The sequence below is a fragment of the Schistocerca piceifrons genome, chromosome 3 (genome assembly GCF_021461385.2).
Source record: "Schistocerca piceifrons isolate TAMUIC-IGC-003096 chromosome 3, iqSchPice1.1, whole genome shotgun sequence".
Classification (NCBI taxonomy): domain Eukaryota; kingdom Metazoa; phylum Arthropoda; class Insecta; order Orthoptera; family Acrididae; genus Schistocerca; species Schistocerca piceifrons.
The window spans coordinates 72,244,387-72,270,283 of NC_060140.1; the positions used below are offsets into that span (position 1 = coordinate 72,244,387).

General features: G+C 40.3%; 1 protein-coding gene across 4 annotated transcripts in view; it reads right to left on the reverse strand.

The window, feature by feature from the left end:
• The window catches only part of LOC124787997 (diphosphoinositol polyphosphate phosphohydrolase 2), a 155,870-nt gene extending 148,621 nt beyond the window's left edge, over positions 1-7,249 (reverse strand). The window contains exons 1-2 of one of the 4 annotated variants that reach the window (XM_047255034.1): positions 7,171-7,249; positions 6,815-6,944 (exon numbers count right to left, since the gene is read on the reverse strand). In XM_047255034.1, coding sequence (XP_047110990.1) covers positions 6,815-6,913 — 99 coding nt within the window. In that variant the 5' untranslated portion in view covers positions 6,914-6,944; positions 7,171-7,249. Of the gene's footprint in view, positions 1-6,814 lie in introns of all 4 variants that reach the window. The other 3 variants (XM_047255033.1, XM_047255032.1, XM_047255035.1) reach the window with 3 other exon arrangements.
• Between the last annotated feature and the right edge of the window lie 18,648 nt (positions 7,250-25,897).

Genomic DNA, 25,897 nt, shown 5'->3' on the forward strand with positions numbered 1-25,897 from the left:
GCTCAACTACTGTCGCATTTTTAGCATTTCTATACAGCCACAAAGACTAAAGCATACTCATCTACATCTATACTCTGTAAGTCACTCAAATGCAGGGCACTCATTCCGGTGGTGAGACTGAGTGACCTGTGACACTAACTTGTTACATCAGACAAATAACAAGCAATTACCTTATCAGCCCCATAATCACACAGTGCCTCCGAAGAAGTTTTATATTAAGAATGTCCATCATTGTGTAATACAAGTGTATGCACATATACAGATTGCCATTAAAATATTTACTGCAAAGTCTACTGACATCAGGGTATTATACTATGTAACAAGAAATTTTGTCAATCAACCTTTCAGATTAAAACTGACCTGCAAAAAACTGAAATGACCATAGTTTTGCACAAATAAGGATAGTGTCATGTTGGTTATTTTAGTTTTATCTCCATATTCTTTGTCAGTACCATAGATTAGCACTAGATAACACTCAAATGCAAAATTATTTCATTGTTTTCTAGATTATTATGTGAAGGTTTTAAGATGATTGGACTTGTTCTTAAGACTTCAAGGATGCTTCACAAAGTGCTCTGCCTGAGATAGCAGAGCAGCAACACAACATAATATTAAGAAAGAATGGCCAGTGAGAGAAGATTTAATACCAGACACAAATAACTTACGAGAACCTCTTGTAGACAGGGAAAAAAATTTCACTGTCCCTGCTGCATATTAAATTGTGACTAATTTAATAGTATTAAAGTTTTGACTACTGATTCTGCAGCTCTTCACTTTGTAAGTTAAATGTTCCCCGATATTTGTCACAAAAGTGAAAGCAGAATTTTCGCTGAGCCCCAGATTTGGCTCATATTGCACTCAATAGGAATCAATGACCTCAGAAAAATGCAATGGTTGGGAATTGTTCACAATGCTGCTGCATCAGTTTCTAGGTTAGGAAAAAAGTGGGGTTTACCTAGGACTCTCAGATTCTTTTATTCACAGCTACAATGCCCTTGGATGCAATATGCTAATTAAAAGTGGTCTAGCTGCCCCTTTACATATTCATTTCTTTCCTTGAATTTAGGAACAGTGAGTCAAGAACATAGCTAATGTTTTCACCAAGACATTTGGTCTATGAGAAATACCAAGGAAGATGTGATACAGCTAAGATGATTGGGGGGCGGGGGGGGGGGGGGGGGGGGGGGGGGAGGTGTTATGTTTGAGCTCAGTGCGTAAAACGAAAGTTCCATGCAAACGAAGAAGCCATTATGATGGTCAATTTTTACTTTAATTCTCTGCAATCCAAAAAACCCTTTTGTAATGTATGTTGTATATAATAAACTAACTGCAGTGCTTGTAACTAGATTTTTTTAATCTATTATTCATTTTGTTGAACACAATAATTACTGATGTTAGCCTAGTGCCCATAATAGTGAATATTCTGAAATTACACATTTAATATTTAAATTAGAGAAAAAAATAGATTTATAGCCTTCATTGACAAGTGCAAATACAAATAAAAAATTAAGATAAACAAACTTGGTTTATGAAGTTCTAATATACAGACGGAGCATAGAACCAGCAACATCAGAATCTTTTTCCGCCATTCCAGTAGCCATCACAGCTGCGTTAAGTCATTTCTATGTGGTGAAAAGTTTTGGACCATCACATCCAGTTTCAAACAGCTGCCTTAGATATAAGGGTAATCATACAGTTCCTACCAATGTACACTTTGAGTCATCAGTCTTCTGGCTGGTTTGATGCAGCCCACCGCAAATTCCTGTCCTGAGCCAACCTTTTCATCTCAGAGTACAACTTGCAACCTACGCCTTCAATTATTTGCTGGATGTATTCCTATCTCTCTCTCTCTCTCTCTCTACAGTTTTTTCCCTCTACAGCTCCCTCTGGTACCATAGAAGTCATTCCCTAATGTCTTAACAGATACGTCCAATCATCCTGTTCTTTCTTGTCTGTGTTTTCCACATATTCCTCTCCTCTCCGATTCTGTGCAGAATCTCTTCATTCCTTACCTTACGAGTCTACCTCATTTTCAACATTCGTCTGTAGCAGCATATCTCAAATGTTTCAGTTCTCTTCGGTTCTGGTTTTCCCACAGTCCATGTTTCACTACTATACAATGCTGTGCTCCAAACATACATTCTCAGAAATTTCCACCTCAAATTAAGGCTTATGTTTGATACTAGTAGACTTCTCTTTGCCAGAAATGCCTTTTTTGCCATTGCCAGTCTGCTTTTGATGTCCTCCATGCTCCACCTGTCATGTGTGACTTTGCTGCCTGTGTAACAGAATTCCTTAACTTCACCTTCTTCATGACCATCAATCCTGATGTTATGTTTCTCGCTGCTCTCATTTCTACTACTTCTCATTACTTTCACTGTTCTTTGATTTAGTCTTAATCCATATTCTGTACTCACTAGACTTCATTCCATTCCGCATATCATTTAATTCTTCGTTACTCCGCACTAGCAATCATTACATAAACACAAAAGGATTAGCTCTGTATGAGTACACAATGCTATTTCATTCGACTGGAAAGGAATCACACTGGATAGTCATATGAAGTTAATCATTTTGTATTTATGTAATGATTACTAGTGAGGAATACCAATAATTGGGTTACTCGCATGTGCATTGATGGGAACTGTATGGCTACACTTACTTCTAAGGTCATGGTTTGAAAATGGATGTGATGGTCCAAAAATAGTCACCACAAAGAACTGACCTGTCACAGCTGTGATGAATATTATAATGGGGGGTGGGGGGAGAGAAACAGTTAAATTTTGTTGCCCTTTATTGTTACAGTGCTCGAATTAAACAGGTACCTTTGCAAAATGTTAGTAGAATGCTTAACTCTAACGTCAGCACCATACTGGCTGGACAGGGATTTGACCTCGTTCCTTCCTCAGTGTAAATCTATTTTATTTAACCACTGTGCCAGCCAGCTCTGTCTCAGACAAAATTATACAGATACAAGAACTATGCTATTAGGAACGCAACACAACCTTCTCCATCATGGTATATCCATTCTCAACTATGTTTAAAGCTGTTTCTCCACCACTTCCACTTCAGGCGCACTCTGAGATGGTTGCGAACACCTCAGTCTACTGCACATGCAGTAACAGATTGCTGGTGTTTGATGTGGTCAATCATAATAAACAAAAACATCACTGTTAAAAACAATAAAGGGAGCCATATACAAGAAGCTACTTGTGGCACTACATGAAGTTTCCTCTGTGAATGGTTACTTCTGTTACCCTATGAAAGACTACTACTCACTGCACTGACATCACTTTAGCTGGATAATGAAACAACTATTTTTGTCTATTTTAATTTTTATTAAAGGCCTTGCTGTGAGTGGTGATAAAAGCTGTGATTGTTTCCACAAGAACGGTGAGGTGATCAACTGCTGTAGGACTACTAATGTGTACATTACGGAATGTGGAAATTGGTACGTTTTCAGGAGGAGAGACAAAAGGGGGAGGAGGTAAACATTTTATGGTATGGCATGGAGGGTGGAGTAAGCACCTTGTTGGGAAGAGTTGTGCACCATACACAGAACATCAGAAAAGCTAGTTAGTTTAGAAGGCTCTTAGTTTTAGGAACAAAGCAAGAGAACAGCACAAACAGGTAAAAGCGACTTAGTTCTCACGCCAACCTACTGATGGAAGGTTTTTTTTTACTGTACAGAGGAAGAAAAGGGTCTGCAATGAAATCTTTTTTGCACTTCACGTTTCAACAACAATAAGTGTAAAAGAAGATTGGAGCTAATATTTATTCCATATCTTGTGGGGGAGTCAGTTCATAAAGCTTTTTTGTCAATAAGTCTATAAGGATCTATGTAGTAATAAAAAGTGCAGCCTTTAATACAAGCCAGTCTCTTTACAGCACAATGTATTGAATCCCATACTGAAATCACATACAAAGAGAGTGACTGACTGCAGAGAAATCTTAGCTTTCTACCAAAATCTGAAGCACCATTTAAAACTGTAAACCTTCATGAACTCTTACATTTAACTAAGATGTAAAAGTAATACTAAAACTGCTCTGAAATTGAGAATGGTGACAACTCAAAGTTCATCATGTAAGGGAGATAATATTAAATTTTGAAGGTGATCATTGCAAACCAAATTAAACTCACCAATTTCTTTCTCTTTCCTTCCACGTAGGTTCAAAGCTTCATGACAGCAAGGAACTGATCATTTACTAGTTGGGAAAAAAGATTTTGACCAAATTACTTATGGAAAAACTGTCAAGTCATGAAAATTCAGAGACCCGCAACAACACTTTGCCAGAAGATCATGACAATGACACTCATAGAAACGTCATGGATTTTTGACGCAGCTACATTGATGGACGACCGAGAAGATTTCATCTGCAACAACTGTATTTAAACCTCTAAGCATATCAGTTGCATTGATCTCGCATCTATTTGTAAATGTATTAATGTCTGGGTCAAGAGGAATATTTTATATGAGTCATCAGCTTTGCCCACTGACATACTGTTAAGAGCCATTGTGAAGTCACTTTTGGTGCACATATAGACAGTGTTGTTAACTGACAAAGCGAACAAAAATGTTTACCTACAAGTACAAAAACTGGGTTGTAGTGACAGACTGATCTGTGGCTTAGCTCATTTATCATTTAAATGGGAATAATAATAATAAACCAGACATAACGTCTGAGACAAGAAAGAAATAATAATAATAATTTGTCACTAGTATCACATTATAGTCGCCAAGGTTGTTTACAGCATTTGTCAAAAATTTCCTACATCACTGAAAGTAGACAGCTCTTCTTGAATATTCCTCTGCACCCTCTTGTCTTTGTCCACTCTACTTGCCCACCATATGTTTACTAAAGAAACATTAAAACAAAAGCAGATGGTGTGGAATGTGTATGCAAAAGATCCAATAATGTCTTCCTGCTATAAAATGTAAAAGGCCCTAATGGAAAGTATTAATAAAATGGATTGAAAGTGAAGAGACTGGTAGTTACCTAACTTTATATGTTAATGTAGCAATTATTGCCTCTTTCCACATTTCATATTATGCAGTTCACAAAATTCATTTACTTTTCAGATAAATTCTACATATTTGACATATGAATCACTTTTGAAATGATGTAATAGACCATTCATGATAAATTACAATGGGACAAGTTTGTAAGCTGTAAATTTTCTTGGTTACTTTATTTATCTCCAGTGTGATGTGTGTCTTGTCAGCTTTTAATTCTTTCCACCAAGAACTGAAGGAAGCTAAATTTTCCCATGTGCAATTAAGCTGCACCTCCTCTGCTAGTAAATTTTAAGATTTTTGCAAGAGCAAAAGCAAAAAGATTACACCTTCAGTCCACATTGTACCAGTCAAAAGCTCTAACGTGTGCCAAGAGCATTACACTGACAATGTTTCTAGAATAGAACAGATAATAAAAATGGAATGAACTTTGCGCGACAACCATCATAACAATTAATTAATGAAATTTTTCTGATTCCCTGTAAACATGACAGTCTGAAGACTTCAAAACTTAGAAATGTTGATCATCATTTTACAAATATTATGCCTGGTGTAACCAAATTCAATTGTGTAGTATTAAATATTTAACCCAGTATACTAGAAATAATATACACACAATCCAAAATTTATTCAACAGATATTCACAAGTAATGTTTGTCCTCAGTGCTACCTACACCAAAGGATGTTTACACGGCTACAACAAGCAACAAGCTATATACAGCTTTCTTTTGGACTCATCATTTACCACGGGCCTCCAAGGAAAGATCATAGAATTAATAGTGCCAATAAATGTCTAGTTTATGGTCAGGCATGTCGCTGCAGAATCAATAACTGTCTTGGGTGCATGTGTACTAACGTTTGAAGACAACTAATGCAATCTGCTTATACGCTTCTACAACACTGTCTTAGGAAAATAAAAACATGGATATGGACCACTTTAACATAAGTTTTAACTGCACCACGGCAGATGTATCAGGCTTGTAAATCTGTTACTGTATTAGTGGACGCTTTGGGCAATTTTAATAATGGCTCAAGCTAATTAACTCCAAATATTGAGTCACCTGGCATGTCTAAATTTTGAAGGAGAACAGAACCCATTATGCATAAGTTTATTAGTAGGAAAGTCGACTGAAATTGTTTCCACGAACAGTTCTCTAGTTTCAGAGAAGTTAATGGACTGTGTACGTGTGTTAAAAACATGTTCTGGCATGGAAATGAAAAGCACCTGGGAATTTGTTAGTGAAGTCTGAAAAATAGCACCGAAATGGGCAAGTGGTGGTGTGTGAGAAAAAGCAATTAATCAATCAAAACCGGAACACTGAGTCAGTCGCTACTCATTACGTGAGCAAACAGAACTCGCGAACACACAAAACTAGTTAGGTCACTACTATGGTCCCAATAAAGAAGAAATAAGAGCTGGTTGTACATATGTGCGACAACATTAACAACTTTTAACTGACTATGCTATCACCACGAAACTGCAACAAGTTCCAAAAAATTTAATTGTAAACTCTTCACAAAGCACACGCCCTGTGTACAGTTACCCTCGGCCAGTAGCATATGTTGCGTTCTTTCAACTTTCGATGACGCTCTCATCTTCGAGCATACACTCATTCACAATTACTCCGAACAGGCACAAAGCGTTTACCAACAACACATCTCGCCAACCCGCAGCCTTATATTATTTACCGTTAAGTCATACTTCAAATCATTATACCCATCACAACATGTAAAAGAAATAAAATAAAAACACAGTACACACATAATTCCGATAGTATTACGATACAAGTTTCACTCACCTCATCTTCCAGTTCACTTCTTACACAGATGCAAGCTGCTCTCCTCCTAAAGCCTTCTTCGTCGTAAATTCGAGTGGAATTTGGTTTTTCCTTAACCATTTTAAACTGGTCTCAGTAACAGGTTAATGTGCTGGAAACGAAAATTATATTCACTGTACGCATAAAACTTTCCCACGTTTGGTCTTCACCGCTGAAAAATCCTAAGGTCCCCCATGATTTAGGTTAACCTTGAATAAAATATTCAATCCCATAGTATAACAGAAACTGTATTCTAGAAACAGAAAAGTGTAATAAGCTGCTGAGTACTGATAACAGCACCCTTACAAGTAGACACTACGATAGCCACATCTCCTTACTCTCCATGGCAGTAACCTACTGCTTCTTCATGAACAGTCGATCAGCTGGAGGCAGATCGCGGACTCGGTGACTACGTTAGTCAGTTCCAGTAACCATTTGCAATTCTGGTTATCTTCAGAATAGGGTGACATCGAATGTTTGACAAGACAATACTTTTCATCACGCTTTAAGGCACTAATTGGGGTGACAATTAAAATAATCTCATAGCTACCGCAATACTCTAAAAGGCTGTTCTTCCGATTTCTGGTGTATTTCATTTCAGTTTTTTTCTTTTTTTGTTAGTAATTGCCAAGACAGAACAGCCCATCATTATGCAGTAGTCTGTCCACAGTTTATAACACATACAATTGAGTAATCCAATACTTCTATTGGCGTTAACGATCCCAAATTTCAAAAGACTTTAGTAAGTTCATTTGTGGTACTTCGGTACAACGAATGTCCAAAATATCAAAAAATTGCGCATTTCTTAAGTAAAGAAGATTCCTTAATGAGAAACATATCAGTTTTTCTTCTGTAAACGGAAAATATACATCCTTTTTTTCCACACACGAATGACAGATGCTCACCAGACAAACAATAAATTTGTAAATACACACATCACACACACAAAATCTTCTGTAACTCATTTATAAATTATTCAGAAATAAACTTATCATTCGTTCAAAGTACACATGCTGAGATCGTAAATACAAATATTTTTGCCGGACATCTCGAATTTCGTCATACGATCTTGAAAGATGCCATTACATCAAACTGCTAATAATTACCTGTAGTCCCTACTGATCCAAAATAATATCCCATTTGATATGAAGGATAGGGATTGGTTATCGACTGATTATTGTTTCGTAAAATTTAAATACATTATGTACACAGTGCAAAATTCATACACACTTTTAACCAGAATGAAATTTTCACTCTGTAGCAGAGTAGACGCTGATATGAAACTTCGTGGCAGATTAAAACCTCATGCCAAACTGAGACTCGAACTCGGGACATTTGCTTTTTATGGACAAATCTTCCAACGTCTGTCGTACCCAACACAGAGTACAAATATGTCTGAAGTAATCATTGCGTTCTGCGCATGGGAAATACGGAAGCGTCCGATCCCACCCGTCTGCTTTGACCCATGACGTCACAAATATGGCGGAAACAAAAACACACACACTTTCCACAAGCGCGGGAAATGGGGTGTTTTGGGTGGGGGGAAAACTAAATGTAAACAAATTTAGACGCCTTGCGTAGCTACAACGTGTAAGTGAAGACAGCCATGCATGAATACCCACCCACCTCCCCAGGGGTCGTAACCCCTGCATCCGATAGAAGATAAAGATGCTTCAGTAGCTGATTAGTGTTTTTTGCCTTTTTTTAAAAAAAAAAATCTCACGGGATAGAACGAACAGATCAGAAAGATAAATATAATAAACTAAAACAGAAATTCGAGGAAACAGATAATTAAAATAAGTAATAAGTGTTTTTAAATTTAAAAAAAATCTCACGATATAGAACGAACAGATCAGAAAAGTAAATAAAATAAGATAAAACAGAACTGGAGACAGCCACACTCAAACCAAACTCCGCGCCGTCATGACGTCACACACAACACCCTTACGTCACGGGTCAAAGCCGACGCGTTGGATCTGACGCTTAAGTCGACCCTGCGCATGTTGTCAGTATTAAACAGCAGGTGTCACATGATCTCAGGACGACGCTGTTCGTAAATACTTGTCACGGAGTTAGAAACATCTAATATTACACGTATTTGTTGTGTTTTCACAGTCTACATCTATACTCTGCAAACCACCGGGAAGTAAGTGGCAGAGGATACATCTCATTGTATCAGTTATCAAAATTTCTTCTATTCAGGTATGGAACGTGGGAAGATTGAAGGTTTGAATACCTCTGTGCATGCAAATTATTCTTATTTTATCCTCAGGATCCCTATGTGATCGATATACAGGGGATTGCAGAATAATCCTAGAATAATCATTTATAGCCGGTTCTTGAAACTTTGTTAGTAAACTTTATAGGGATACGATAGTTTATGTCTGTCTTCAAGAGTCCTCCAGTTCAGTTTCTTCAATATCTCTGTGACACACTCCCATGTATTAAACAAACCTGGGACCATTCGTGCTGCCCTTCTTTGTGTACATTCAGTATCCCCCATCAGTCATATTCTAGGGTGGGTCACATGAATGATTTGTAAGCAATCTCCTTTGTACACTGACTGCACTTCCTCTGAACTCTACCAATAAACTGAAGTCTAGAACCTGCTTTACCCACAACTGAGCCAATGTGATCATTCCTTTTCATATCCCTGGTCCATGGTGTGGGTTCCTGTAGTCATGTCCTAGTTCATGAACCACGGGCAACATATGAGTGGCCAAGTAAGTGGTCCCGACAGTCGGGATACCAGTTACTTTGGAATAAGGCTGGGCATCTCGGACATATTCTGAGTCGTGGTCACCCTTGTGCTCATACGGCAAAGACTACCAAATCCACCGGTTAGTCCCTCAGCCGTTAGGGGTAAAACCCAATGGGACTCGAGGCAAGTAAGGCTAGCAACCTGCTTCCCTGGTACTTTAAATATGATGCTATCAACAATCAGAGCAAAATGCCTCGGACCTTTGGAGGTGACAGAGTCCCACCTCTAACTGACAAACCAGGGACTCCAAAGATACGACTTGGCAAACAAATGGTAATGAGATGGGGAGCTATTAATATCAATGGGGGCTACTCTGGGAAGAAGGTAGAGCTGGCAGAGGCTGCAAGTAAGATGGGGCTGGACGTTTTAGCTGTTAGTAACATTCGGGTAAGGGGTGAGAAAGAAGAGGAAGTGGGAGAATACAAGGTCTACCTGTCAGGAGTCAAAGCAGGAATAGCACAATGGGATGTAGGGCTTTACATCAGGAAAGAAATGGAACCCAGCGTAGTTGCAATAAGGTATGTAAACGAACGACTGATGTGGATAGATTTGACAGTGTCTAGCAAGAAAATTAGGATTGTGTCAGTATATTCGCATTGTGAAGAGACAGATCAAGATAAGATGGATAGTTTTTATGAGGCACTCAGTGATGTACTTGTTAGAGTAAAGGACAAGGACAGTGTTCTGCTCATGGGTGATTTTAACGCCAGGATAGGAAATCGAACAGAAGGGAATGAAAAGGTTATGGGTAAATTTGGAGAGGATATGGAGGCCAACAGGAATGGGAAACAACTCTTGGATTTCTGTGCCAGTATGGGCTTAGTAATCACAAACTCCTTTTTTAAACATAAGAACATTCACCGGTATACTTGGGAAGGCAGGGGAACCAGATCTGTCATTGATTATATAATAACAGATCAGGAATTCAGGAAGGCTGTGAGGGACACACGTGTATTCAGGGGATTCTTTGATGACACTGATCATTATTTAATCTGCAGTGAAATTGGGATTGTGAGGCCGAAAGTGCAGGAGGTCAGGTCCATATGTAGGAGGATAAGAGTGGAGAAACTTCAGGATAAGGAACTCAGGCACAAGTACATAACAGCGATCTCAGAAAGGTACCAGTTAGTTGAATGTAGGCAATTACAGTCATTGGAAAAGGAATGGACAAGGTACAGGGACACAGTACTAGAAGTGGCTAAAGAATGTCTTGGAACAGTACTGTGTAAAAGTAGGATGAAGCAAACAGCTTGGTGGAATGGGTGGAATGATACAGTCAAGGCAGCCTGTAAAAGGAAAAAGAAGGCGTATCAAAAATGGCTACAAACCAGAACCCAGGTAGACAGAGAAAGTTATGTTGAAGAAAGAAACAAAGCCAAACAGATAATTGCAGCATCCAAGAAGAAATCGTGGGAAGACTTTGGAAACAGGTTGGAGACTATGTGTCAAGCTGCTGGAAAACCATTCTGGAGGGTAATTAGCAGTCTTCGAAAGGGAGGTAAGAAGGAAATGACAAGTATTTTGGACAGGTCAGGAAAATTGCTGATGAATCCTGTGGATGCCTTGGGCAGATGGAGGGAATATTTTGAAGAGTTGCTCAATGTAGGTGAAAATGCGATCAGTAATGTTTCAGATTTCGAGGTGGAATGGGATAGGAATGATGATGGAATTAGGATCACATTTGAGGAAGTGGAAAAAATGGTCAATAGATTGCAGTGCAATAAAGTGGCTGGGGTGGATGAAATTAAGTCGGAACTCATCAAACACAGTGAATGTCAGGTCTTAAATGGCTACACAGGATAATTGAAATGGCCTGGGAGTCGGGACAGGTTCCATCAGACTGGACAAAAGCAGTAATCACACGAATCTTTAAACATGGAAACAGAAAAGATTGTAACAACTATAGAGGTATCTCTTTAATCAGCGTTGTGGGTAAAATCCTCTTAGGTATTGTTGAAAGAAAAGTGCGAGTATTAGTTGAGGACCAATTGGATGAAAATCAGTGTGGGTTTAGGCCTCTTAGAGGTTGTCAGGGCCAGATCTTTAGCTTACGGCAAATAATGGAGAAGTGTTATGAGTGGAACAGGGAATTGTATCTATGCTTTATAGATCTAGAAAAGGCATATGACCGGGTTCCTAGGAGGAAGGTATTGTCTGTTCTACAAGATTATGGAATAGGAGGCAAACTTTTGCAAGCAATTAAAGGTCTTTACATGGATAGTCAGGCAGCAGTTAGAGTTGACGGTAAATTGAGTTCATGGTTCAGAGTAGTTTCCGGGGTAAGACAAGGCTGCAACCTGTCTCCACTGTTGTTCATATTATTTATGGATCGTATGCTGAAAACAATAGACTGGCTAGGTGAGATTAAGATATGTGAACACAAAATAAGCAGTCTTGCATATGCGGATGACTTAGTTGTGATGGCAGATTCGATTGAAAGTTTGCAAAGTAATATTTCGGAGCTAGATCAGAAATGTAAGGACTATGGTATGAAGATTAGCATCTCCAAAACGAAAGTAATGTCAGTGGGAAAGAAATATAAACGAATTGAGTGCCAAATATGAGGAACAAAGTTAGAACAGGTGGATGGTTTCAAGTACTTAGGATGCATATTCTCACAGGATGGCAACATAGTGAAAGAACTGGAAGCGAGGTGTAGCAAAGCTAATGCAGTGAGCGCTCAGCTACGATCTACTCTCTTCTACAAGAAGGAAGTCAGTACCAAGACTAAGTTATCTGTGCACCGTTCGATCTTTCGACCAACATTGTTGTACGGGAGCGAAAGCTGGGTGGATTCAGGTTACCTTATCAACAAGCTTGAGGTTATGGATATGAAAGTAGCTAGGATGATTGCAGGTACTAGTAGATGGGAACAATGGCAGGAGGGTGTCCACAATAAGTAAATCAAAGAAAAACTGGGAATGAACTCTATAGATGTAACAGTCAGGGTGAACAGGCTTAGATGGTGGGGTCATGTTACATGCATGGGAGAGGCAAGGTTACCCAAGAGACTCATGGATTCAGCAGTAGAGGGTAGGAGGAGTCGGGGCAGACCGAGGAGAAGGTACCTGGATTCAGTTAAGAATGACTTTGAAGTAATAGGTTTAACATCAGAAGAGGCACCAATGTTAGCACTGAATAGGGGATCATGGAGGAACTGTATAAGGGGGGCTATGCTCCAGACTGAACGCTGAAAGGCATAATCAGTCTTAAATGATGATGATGATGATGATCCCTACAGAGTGTCATAACCAGGTATTTGTATGAGTTGGCCGATTCCAACAGTGGCTCATTGATATTATAATCATAGGGTACTACGTTTATTCGTTTTGTGAAGTGTACAATTTTACAATTCTGAACATTTAAAGAAAGTCACCAGTCTTTTCACCACTTTGGAATCTTATCAGCATCTGACTGGATTATGTACTACATGATCGGAAATGATCCGAACATGCTTCGCTGGGGTACGCCCGATGTTACTTCTACATCTGATGATGACTCTCCATCCAGGAAACCATGCTCCGTCCTCCCTACCAAAAAGTTCTCAATCTAGTCATAAATCCACTTGATACCTCATATGATTGCGGGGGTGCCAACTTATAAGAAATATTGGAGGGGGGGGGCGGGGCATACTGGGGGTCTTGCCCTGGGAAATATTCTAAATTTTAGATGAAAAATAGTGAGTTCTGAAGTTTTTTAAGCATTTTAGAGTCATATGATCAACATTAGAACTCCGAAAACTGGATTCTGGATAGCTTAACACTCCGGGAAACTTGACAAGCCTGACATATTTTTTGTCTTTGAAAAAAGAAACAAAACATAAACACACATGGTATTTTCGTAAAAAGCTAATTTAATTTACAGTGATAATCATGCTTATAGACTATTATAGAGCAGTGAATATATAGCTCTGAAAGACTGAAATTATATTTAAATAAATCCTAAACTATAATTAAAAGAATAAAACATAAAATATTGCTCTTGCAGAGTAATAGCACTTTGATTAATTAGTGAAATAGCTAATTTAAGGTTACTTTGAATAAAGCATAGGGTTCATTAAATAAAAACAATATATCAATGTTAATGCTTTAATATAGTGAGTAAAGTTAATGCAGTATGCCTAATATGTTGAGTCAAAAAGCATGTAATTAGTGGGTTTTAATTGGATCTTACACCCTAAAACATTTAAGTATCTGAAAATAACTAATACAGCATTATAGTAATATAGTAATACAGTACTAAACTAGTACTAATATTTCGAAACTGGAAATTTAACATTATGTATGTATTTAATTCTCTAGTTTATAAAGATTTTTAATATTGCTCTAAATGCCATTATTAGGGCTAGAGTGTCTTTAGAAAGGCGCAAATGTCGACTGTCTCACAGGATTACTAAACATGAAGTCGTTGATGACTGGTCAGATATCCAAAACATCTCGGTGCGTATGAAGAGCAGCCAAGTTGTTCAATCGTTTCTGTCCCATTGTTGATTGGAGATATGACTTCAGACGTCTAAGGGCGCTAAATAACTATTTTTCTGTTGCTGACGTGATTGGAACTACTTGGAGAAGTTTAATGCACTTCACTACTTCACATAACATTTTTCCAATTGCAGGCTCTTGTGTACTGTACTTTCTTACGTCACATATGTTTTTTTAAGACCAGTTATTTTTTAGGAGCGATATCAGCTAACATGTTCAAGTGTAAGGGCAGTCTCTCAATGTCTAGGTCATTTTTGAAAAACTCAATTGATTTTTCCAAATTTGTTTCACCTCTGTTTACTAAAAGCAAGCTCTCTTATTCAACTGCAATGACCTGTGTGAGTCCAGTTGAAGCAAACCTCTCAGTAATGCACCATTTCACAAACTTCAATGTAAATAGCTTTGCAGTATTCCTTTGGGATTTTGAAAGTGTGGTGTCAGCTGGCATCGTTGTTTTCATACTTCTTTGGTATACTTCAATTCTGAGGAAGGGAAGGATCATCAGTTACTGAAGATTCTTCTTTTAAACTCAATTCCCCAAAAGTGTTCAAAACTATCACACCTTCCATTCAATGTACAAATCAAGCCCTCATATATTTTTTCCAGATCAGCGACACGTAGATGAGGGCACTGAATTTTTTTCATTGACATCCTCTATTGGGTTCATTGCATGGCAATAAAGATGTAAAATGAAATAAGTCTTGAATTGTAACATTGACTCAAGGTAGCCTGCACATTTTTAACCTGCCTCTGTTTTGTCCTCTGCAGAAAATATTACAAAAAACTCTAGAAGTTCTTCGAAGTTTTTCAATATTCTCAAGATACTAGAAGCTTGCATAGTCCATCGAGCCGGGCAAAGGTGTCTAAGACCAGCTTGGTCGTTGGCACTCTCACGGGGTATGCTTCTGAAAAGTCCCATCCTTTTGTTGCATTCCCTTAGGGCGTTTATTAAGTCCTTGGCTAAAGCCATAATATACCACATAGATGTAAGATGGCAGAGACGGTCTACAACTGCCAAGTCTAAACTATGAGCAGTGCAGTGCACATAATGTGATTTTGGTTGTATATCCAAAATTAACTTTTTTAGTTCTCTGAATTTACCTCTCATATGTGAGGCACCATCATAGCACTGTCCTCTTAAGTTATCCATTGACAAATCAAGACAAGCATAAACGTCTTTTAAAATACTAAACAGAGTTTGAGATTCAGTGTTGGGGGTCTAGTGTAAGCCAATAAAGTATCCATTGATGATTAAGGAATCATTGACAGTATGAATACAAAATGACACTTGTTCGTGAGTCGAAGTTTTAATTAATGAAGACGCCGGTTCTGAAAGCTTACATGCTATAAATGTATCTTCTTTATTTTTTTTAAAAAAAAAGAACAGAAAATTGTAATAGATTTTTAGCGTCTGCCTCTTTGCAGGTTTTGCAAAAACTTTTTCAATAGATGCTTCGTATTGTAGCCATGTATATTTGATCAACCAAGACTTCTGAAATGATCTTCCCTTGCTGGATTGTCCAGGTTTCGGCTGTGAACGGTTTTCGCCTGAAGACAACGAAGAAATTGATGACACAGTAATTGTTGGAGGTTGACTTGCAGTATTCTGAACTTCCAAGCGCCCCTTTTTGGTAACAAATTTATCCATTGCAAACTTAATTCAGAACACACTAAGAGACTAAAGTAAACGAATAAAATATAGTCATATAAAATAGTCCACTAGACACTAAAGTTGGAACACTAAACATGTCTGCAGCATGCACTGCTCGAACCGTCAAGGCGACATGAGGTTGAGGGTTCCAGGCACTTCTGCTTCAGTTCTTTTGATATCGCCATGGCCGCAGCACTGGCCGCCGGCTCCAGACTTTACCCGAAGGTTCGCAGACCGGGACAAATTCTAAGTGTGCCCATAGCACCGTAACACTATCATGATTCACACCACTTGTTTACAGTTAACTTGTTTACCATAATAATTATTTGTTTTAACGCACTACTGAATGTATTTTAAAAGGTAACTGTCATCAAACAAGGAAAAGAAAAAATTCCAACATAATTTTGTGATTTTACAAAGCATAGTATAAGTAATAATTTTCTTTAATTATTGGGGGGGGTTCTGCCCTAAAAGTTTGATGACTGTAGTTTTGACAATAAGCGTAGCTGTAGTACTAAGTCAAATGCTTTTAACCACTTGTTTATTCGTAAGAGCAAGTTAGAGTCGCACAGCAGTAAGGGGCGGACGTCCCCGCTGCACCCTGCCTATTGTGGAGCTCGAGCGCGTTTATTTACTTCTTGGCGCTGTTTCGTTTATTGAGCCCCTCTTACGAGAGAGCCATGGCAGAGACATACCGCCAGACAACGATCAATATTGCATTCCATGCAGAATATGCACGACCAAGACCTGACGAAATTGAGAACTTTATACGGGATGGCCCTTGCCTGGATCCACAGGATGTCATTGACGTTCACTTTTCTCCTCACTGGGAACGTTGTATATGTCAAGATGTGCATCGAAGAACTGTGTACTGAAACAGTCAGCTATCACACACGAAACTGAAAGTTTAAGTGCACCAATGGACACACAGGTGATGTAATGACTGACCATGTGGGTTTCGACCTGTGTACGATAAGGGCTTTCGAACTCACGGGATGTCGTCATGTCGTCTTTTAAGCCGAGTGACAATGTACTCAGTCACCTGCATGAAAAATGGAAAACCTTTGAGACCAACACTGTACTCAACAGCGCCCGTCAAGTGAAAAAGTGCCGTCTTACTTGGTTATAGGTGGATGCAGGGCCATCATTATGTATGACAGACAGCCCTGTCTCCACCTCCGGGCTGTATAGACACCACTCAACAGCGCCGGTTCCCCTGCGCCATCCACAGTTCTTCTTGTCATCCATGCTGCAGTCACAGCACCAAGTGCCGCTCTTCCACATGACCCATGCAACCTGTCACAGGTGACAACTACCATTGTGGAGACTAACCTGACACTTTTCACATCAATGGAACCAGAGGCACTGTAGGGAGACACACTCGCCTGCCAACTACCGCTGACCACGGCACGAGAATGGAACTGACGCCTGGCGTTGTACCGACTTCCGCCTTTCTTCCACCTGGTGAGGTGGCAGTGGACAACCGCTTCCATGTATGCAAACAAAAGGCCCCACGGAAACGCCAGAGGCGGCACCGTGCGCCCTCGGATGATTATCTTCAAAGAATAGGACCACAAGATGATGACAACATGTCCGATGACGCAAAGTCATCTGACGCGCAGATGTCGTACGACAATGTTCCGCCAACTCACCCCACAACATACCTTCAAGTCGTAGTGACGCAGTGGCGCTGAACCCTCCCACAAGCTTCCTGGGTGACGCCCCTCCTCCTGTGTCAATTCCACCTGTGTGCACAATGGACGACCTGTCACGGGACACCACGTTTGTACTTACGAGCTCTTGGACCGGTGACGGGAATAATGTCACGCTGTTGCCTGATGCCGCGGAAGGACATGTTCCGATGCAGGCGTTGGGACAGCTGCGACATAGCGGCTGAAAATGTGATGGATGCTGCCGCTGGTCTGCCCCTGACGGCCGACACTGGAGCGGACGCCACCTTCCCGATGGACGTGGTGATCCAACACTACTAACTGGTGATTCTCAGCATCAATAACATTCGTGCACGTCATCAACTGACGATGTTACAAGATATGCTGAATGGGGCGAATATAGTCCCTGTCCTCCTCCAGGTGATCTATGTCGAGGATTTCGTCGGCCCTTTCAGAAATTAGCGAAGACGTCTCTTTCCTCCCTGATGTGAGAGGCATGGTGCTCACTCTGCATGACGCCAAATTGTTAATATCTATGCGCTCTCTGGATCAGGACGATACTTGAACGGTCCACTTTCTTTGCAGATGTGGTCACTCTGTTCTTTATGGAACGCCAGGATGCCCTAATCTTCGGTGAGGATTTGAACTCCACCCAAGAGCCGATGGACCAACTGCCATATTATGTTCCACGTCCAGCGCTCTCCACCATCACCACCAACCTTTGCTCATAGACACAAGGGAGTGTTTATATGGCGACAGCGCGGGTTTCACACACTATACCAGCCACTCCTCCAGCCATATAGACCATGTCTATCTCTCGTGGACCATAGTTTGGGGCACAAGGGCCACTGAAACATGGCCATTTCCTTTTTCTGGCCATGCAGCCTACATATGCACAGTCACCTTGCGCCACCATGTGCTATGGCATGAGCAAGACCCCTGTAAATTCAACGTGACACATCTATACTCAGCCTGAATGCTGACAGCTTGTGGAGGCAATGTGGACGTCATGCACCCATCAGCAAGAGGTTTATCTGACTGCACTCTCTTGGTGGTTGCCATGTGCCAAGCTGGCTCTAAGGAAGACGTTGATTGGTCATGTCAGGGAGATCACTGCCTGGAGGCGGCACTCACTAGATTTTTACTACCACATTCTACATGATCGTTTCACTATGCTGCACTCACCTGTCTATCAGCAAGCAATCAACCATGCAAAGCAGTGGATCACAGCACTCATAAGGCAGCATATCAAAGGGACTATTGTTCATGCATGGACCATGGACAGAATGAACCATGAAGGACCTTCGATGGATCACATCATCATGGAACACGAGCATCAGAAATGGGTGCTGATTCATGCTGTAGCATTATCCAACAGTCATTGTGTCACAATACAACATACTACTGGAAATGCTCTCCACGTTCACTATAGTCAAGTGTTCACAGACCACCATCATCACCCAGATGTGACTGAAGAAATCTCTCGCCTTATATATGACACACTACTGCAGGATGCGCAGTTGGCATTACTTGTGGAACATGAGTGAGAAGGAGGTCACTGTAGCTATACTGCTCAGCGAGCCAGGACCCAACGGCCTCCCATTACAGTTTTACAGGACCTACCGCCAATTACTGACGCCTGCCTGGACAGACATATGCCATGACTTGATGTCCCCTGAAGTACAGCTTTCTGGTGTCTTCCTTTCCTTTCCATAAACCAAATGATGGCATCTCTGTCAGCGACTATCGCCCCCTATCGCTGGTGAACTCTCATATGAAGACTTTTACCCAGTTTTTGGCAGCACATCTCAAAACGTTGGCTGATTTGTGGTGTCCCACGATCAGACCTCTTTAGAAGGAGATCACAACATCTAGACTGTATTATGTTGGCACTGTTACATGACTGTGCTTGCAAGTAAACAGTGCATCACAGGAGTCCTGACCTCCCTTGATTTCAGTCAGGCCTTCAACAGGGTAGATCACTCCCATCTGACAACGGTGATGCGGAATATGGGATTCCCAGACACCTTAGTGGAGACCATAATTCGTCTGCTCTGGGGTACGACATGAAGGATCCTGTACAATGGTCATCTTATGCCATCCATCCAGGTACAACAATCGATGCAGCAAGGATACCCTCTTTCTGTGATCCTGTACGCTCTGGCCATAGAACTGTTACTTTGCAGTCCCTGCCAATGCCTCACCGGGATGACTCTAAGCAGACACACATTTTGTTGCATGGCCTATGTAGATGATCTGGTCCTCCTCCTGTGCAACAGCAATGATGTTCAGGCAGTGCTGAAGTGGGTGGAGTACGTCAGTGTGGAACGAGCAGATGTTTGCATATAGGCCATGGCTGCCCAGTGAAAGCGTCGCTCCCTTGCGGATCTATGACGTGGTATGATGTTGGGTATTGATTTTACAACTGACTTGTGGCGATTAGAGGCCCTTAACAGTAGATGCTTATTACACTAGATCCGAGCAAAGCCCTGTCATCATCAACACTGAACCATAGACATGCTGCAAAGAACATTTTCTGCTAATGTTTATGTTGCATAGTGAATCCTGCATATGGTTCAGACATTCCCCATCCTGCCGTCAATGACCAAATGCATGTTGGCTGCATTTGATTCCCTTGGGAGTCAAGGCCTGTTATTTAAAGTCAGGTATGAGTCCCTCGTCCACCCAAAGGACAAAGGAGGCCTCAGTCTCTGTTAGGTATACCACTGATCAATAGCCCTCTTTGTAAGCATGCGTGGCAAGATGCGGCGACCCACTCCAACATGCCTCACCAGCCTACTAATGAGGGCGGCCTTACACTGAGTTCACTTGTTGCCTGAGTACTGCTGACAGACCTCCCAGCACCGTTTTTCCATTTGAGCTGTTTCTTTCTTGATTATAGATACGTCAGGACCATGCTTCTTCATCTATGCCTACCAATGGCCGAAATAATGTGTGCCTCGCTCCAGTCGCGGCTTCTGCCGAATATGCTCGAAGAAAAACATCCCCTCGTCTCGTGGAATGCCGTGTGGTGGGCAGTGCACGTCTCTACGTTTGTGCCGGACGTCTAGATCAGCTGGTATGTAATGGTTAATGGGATGCAGGTCTGTCAGTCGCTTCTCCACCAGATCCACCTGGCGCCATCACCATTATGTACCACGTGTGGCTTGCAATATGACAATGACCATTGACTTGTGTGCAGTGGGTCAAGTAATGTTTGGCATTTGGTCCACCAGATGCTGGCATTCATCACACTCACAGCTCCTGACAGCGTCACCCCACAAATGATTCTCTTACTGGACATGGACTATTTTCCTGTGCAAAGACCTACTCAGTGGCTTGGATTAGCAGGCATGAGGTCCACTACCTGTTTGGTGGTGGTGACAAATAAGCCATTGATTTCTGGCAATACCTTAACGAGCAACATTGTGCGATAGTAAGGAATCCAAAGTACCAACAAACAACTTTCTCTGGAGCACTTTCCACAACCCCTCCCCCCCCTCATAGCTGGATCATCCATGCAAAAAGCAGCTGACAGTTGACCCTTCTTCCATTTTATAGATACAACCCCTTCAACAGTTATTCACACACACTTCTAAGAAGACGCGTTTCGATGATCTACTGAAGTGTCGCCACTACATGGGGTTTTCTTTCTTGCCAATGTTGAAAGCGATCGCCAGTCTTGAAAGGGCATGCTTGTGCGACAGTGATGGATTCATGTATGATTAAATAAATAAAATAAAATAAAAACATTTAAATTTTTTAATTAAGAAAGGAGTGCCTTCCATGTATCCTCCTTTACTGTTGTTGTTTTTTCCTTTTTTGGTAGAAGTTGTTGGAATCTTCCATAATAGGGTCCAACACCTGAAGTGGTGGAGCTTTTCTTTTGAGGCTTCTTCTTAAATACTTAGGGCAAAAGTAGCGGTGACATTAGCTTTCCTTTTTTTATTGTAGTTTTAGGTAATTTCGCCAACAGCCTTGTTGCAGTGGTAATACCGGTTCCCATTACATCGTCGAAGTTAAGTGCTGTTGGGCTGGGCTGGCACTTGGAAGGACCACCATCCAGTCTGCCGAGCACTGTTGGCAAGTGGGCTGCGCTCAGCCCTTGTGAGGTAAACTGAGAAGCTACTTGATTGAGAAGTAGCAGCTCTGGTCTGGTAAGCTGATATACACCTGGGAGAGCGGTGTGCTGACCACCTGCCCCTCCATTTCCGCATCGAGTTACGCCTGTGGACTGAGGATGACACGTCGGCCGGTCGGTACTGTTGGCCCTTCCAAGACCTGTTCGGATGGAGATTGGTTGAGTTTAGTGTTAGGTAATTTCTGAATTAGTAATCAACACATGATCAGTCCTTGGTTCAAATCCCACCATTGCTTAAATTTTGATTAATAATCGGCATTGGTGGCTGAAGGCATCCAGCATATGAAATCACCTTCATTCTACCAATGGCCTTGCCAAACAGACCAGAGGACTGGATAGAGGCTGAGGGCACTCTCTTGTCCTTTGGGTAGGAAACTGCCCCTGAAGGTGGAAGAATCAGCAATGATCAATGGTGTGAGAATGCAGAAGGCAATGGAAACCACTACATTAATGACACATAACATGTATTCACAAGACACGTGGCCTGTAACTGAAAAAGTGTCATAATGATCGCTCCATTGGCAAAATATTCCAAAATAGTTCCCAATTCAGAACTCCAGGAGGGGACCACCAAGGAGGAGGTGACCACGAGAAAAAGATTCAATAACCAACGAAAGTATAACGTTCCAAAGGTCGGGGCGTGGAATGTCAGAAGCTTGAATGTGGTAGGGAAGTTAGGAAACCTGGAAAGGGAAATGCAAAGGATCAGTCTAGGTATAGTAGGTGTCAGTGAAGTGAAATGGAAAGAAGACAAGGATTTCTAGTCTGATGAGAATACGGTAATATCGACAGCAGCAAATTATGAGAGTAGGATTCGTTATGAATAGGAAGGTAGGGCAGAGGGTGTGTTACTGTGAACAGTTCTTATCAAAATCGACAGCAAACCAACACCAACAATGGTAGTTCAGGAATACATACCGACTTTGCAAGCTGAAGATGAAGAGAGAGAGAAAATACCATATATCAAGATCCTGAAAGGTAATTCAGTATGTAAAGGGAGATGAAAATATAATAATCATGGGGCACTGGAATGCATTGTAGAGGAAGGAGCAGAAGAAATGGTTACAGGAGAATATGGGCTTGGGACAAGGGATGAGAAAGGAGAAAGACTAATTGAGTTCTGTAATAAATTGCAGCTAGTAATAGCGAATACTCTGTTCAAGAACCACAAGAGGAGGAGGTAAACTTGGAAAATACCAAGTAATATGGGAAGATCTCAGTTAGAGTACATCATCGTCAGACAGAGATTCCAAAATCAGATATTGGATTGTAAGATGTATCCAGGAGCAGATATAGACTAAGATCATAATGTAGTAATGATGAAGAGTAGCATGCAGTTTAAGAGATTAGTCAGGAGAAATCACTATACAAGAAGTGGGATACAGAAGTACTAAGGAATGAAGGGATACACTTGTAGTTCTCTAAGGCTATAGATACAGCATTAAGGAAAAGCTCAGTATGCAGCACAGTTGAAGAGGAATATACGTATCTAAAAAGGGCAATCACAGAAATTGGAAAGAAAAACATTGGTACAAAAAAGGTAGCTGCGAAGAAACCATAGGTAACAGAAGAAACACTTCAGTTGATCGATGAAAAAAGGAAGTACAAAAATGTTCAGGATAATTCAGCAGTACAGAAATACAAGACACTGAGGAATGACATAAGTAGGCAGTGTATGGAAGGTGCATGAAATAGCTGCATGAAAAATGTAAGGAAAACTCAGCATATAGAAAACAAAACAACATTTGGCAAAATTAAAAGCAAGGGCTGTAACATCAAGAGTGTAACGGGAATTCCACTGTTAAATGCAGAGGAGAGAGCGGATATGTGGAAAGAGTACACTGAAGTCCTCTATGAGGGGAATGATTTGTCTGATGTAATAGAAGAAGAAACAGGAGTCAATTTAGAACAAATGGGGGATTCGGCACTAAATCAAAATTTAAAGACCTTTGAAGGACTTAAGATCAAATAAGGCAGAGGGGTTAGATAACATTCCATCAGAATTTCTAAAATCATTGGGGGAAGTAGCAACAAAACGACTATTCACATTGGTGTCTAGAATGTATAATCTGGGAACATACTATCTGACTTTCTGAAAAATTTCATCCACACAATTCTGAAGACTGACAAGTGTGAGAATTATCGTACAATCAACTTAACAGTTCATGCATCCAAGTTGCTGACAAGAATAATTTACAGAAGAATGGAAAACGAAATTGAGGGTGTGTTAGAAAGGAAAGGTAAAGGCAACAGAGAGGCAATTCTGACGTTGCGGTTGATAATGAAAGAAAGAGTAAAGAAAAAACAACACACGTTCATAGGATCCATCGACCTGGAAAAAGTGTAAAATGGAACAAGATGTTCGAAGTTCTGAGAAAAATAGGAGTAAGCTATAGCGAGAGATGAGTAATATACAATATGTATAATTGTCAATATTGAATAATAAGAGTGGACGACCAAGAACAAAGTGCTGGTATTAAAAATGGTGTAAGATAGGGATGTAGTCTATCGCCACTATTGTTAAATTGGTACATCGAAGAAGTGTTGATGGAAATAAAAGTAAGGTTCAGGAGTGGGATTAAAATTCAAGGTGTAAGTATATGAATGATACGATTCACTGGTCACATTGGTATCCTGAGTGAAAGTGATGAAGAATTACATGATATGCTGAATGGAATGAACATTCTAATGAGTACAGAGTATGGATTGAGAGGAAATCGAGGAAAGACGAAAGTAATGTGAAGTAGCAGAAATGAGAATAACGAGAAACTTAACATCGCAATTTGTGCCCAAGAAGTAGATGATGTTATGGAATTTTTCAACCGAGGCAGAAAAATATCAAATGACAGATGGAGCAAGGTGGACATGAAAAGCAAACTAGCACTATCTAAAAGGATATTATTGGCCAAGAAAAGTCTTCTAGTATCAAACATGGGCCTTAATTTGAGGAAGAAATTTCTGATAATATACGTTGGGGCGCAGCATTGTATGGTAATGAAACACGGACTGCAGGAAAACTGGAACAGAAGAGAGTCAAGGCTTTTGCGATGTGATGCTACAGATGAATGTTGAAAATTAGGTGTACTGACAAAGTAAGGAATGAGGAGGTACAGCACAGAATCGAAGAGGAAAGGAATATGTGGAAAATACCAAGAAGAAGAAGGGACAGAATGATAGGACATATGTTAAGACATCAGGGAATGACTTCCATAGTACTAGAAGGAGCTTTAGAGGGCAAAAACTGTAGAGGAAGACAAAGATTGGAATACAGCCAGCAAATAAATGATGACATAGGTTGCAAGTGCTACTCTGAGATAAAGAGGTTGGCACAGGAGAGGAATTCGTGGCATGCAACATCAAAGCAGTCATAAGACAGATGACTCAATAAAAACAAAAACAGCAATGAAGAATACATGCAATTGCTACTGATGCAAAGAGAAATGCACGAAAGGAGAAAAAGTTGGTGTTGTATGAATGATTTGATGTATTGATACCATAATGTGCTGTTTTGGTTGCATTCTGAATAAATGTTGTGAATCTATTATTATGTGAACAAAATATTTAGGGTTGTTAAGCGAAGTATTTGGTTATTTGCAGCAGTCATTTCTTAGTATTCACTCATACAAAAGGCAAGAAACCCAATAACTCAGAAATGTCCTATTATTTTGACAGTAGTGAATCTCAAAGAAGACTGGTAATAATTAAGCTTTTTTCCCTTTTTATACATTTCTGATAGGTCAAGCTATGTAACTGAGGTCAGTTTATTTGTTTCAAATGAAAATACGCGTCCCATATGACACTATGTAACATGAAGAAACAGTTTCGTGTTTCAGAATCAATATGTTCGTGAAATATTCCACTCTTGGTTTGATAGGATGTTTTGCAAAATAGAGAAGGAAAACTGAATATATATAAACAGTTTGTGTGTGTGTGTGTGTGTGTGTGTGTGTGTGTGTGTGTGTGAGAGAGAGAGAGAGAGAGAGAGAGATAAGGAGAGATAGAATTGAAACTAAATAGAAACTTAAATATATATTAATAAATATATGAAATTAAGATCTGTGAAGTATATGAATACTGAGTGAAGTTTCATTATTTTACTTATACACAGATTGTGTGAGTTTTTTTTACAGAACACTTCCTTTATTTGTTTTTATAGCAAGACACTGGCATCCTCACACATTGGTTGTGTGTTCTGTTTTGTAAGTATGTTATAAAGAAATCAATAGACTGAATGTGAATCATAATACACGCACACACACACACACACACACACACACACACACACACACACACACACACACACACACACACACACACACAAACAAACAAACAAACAAACAAGCACGCGGGCACAAACAGTT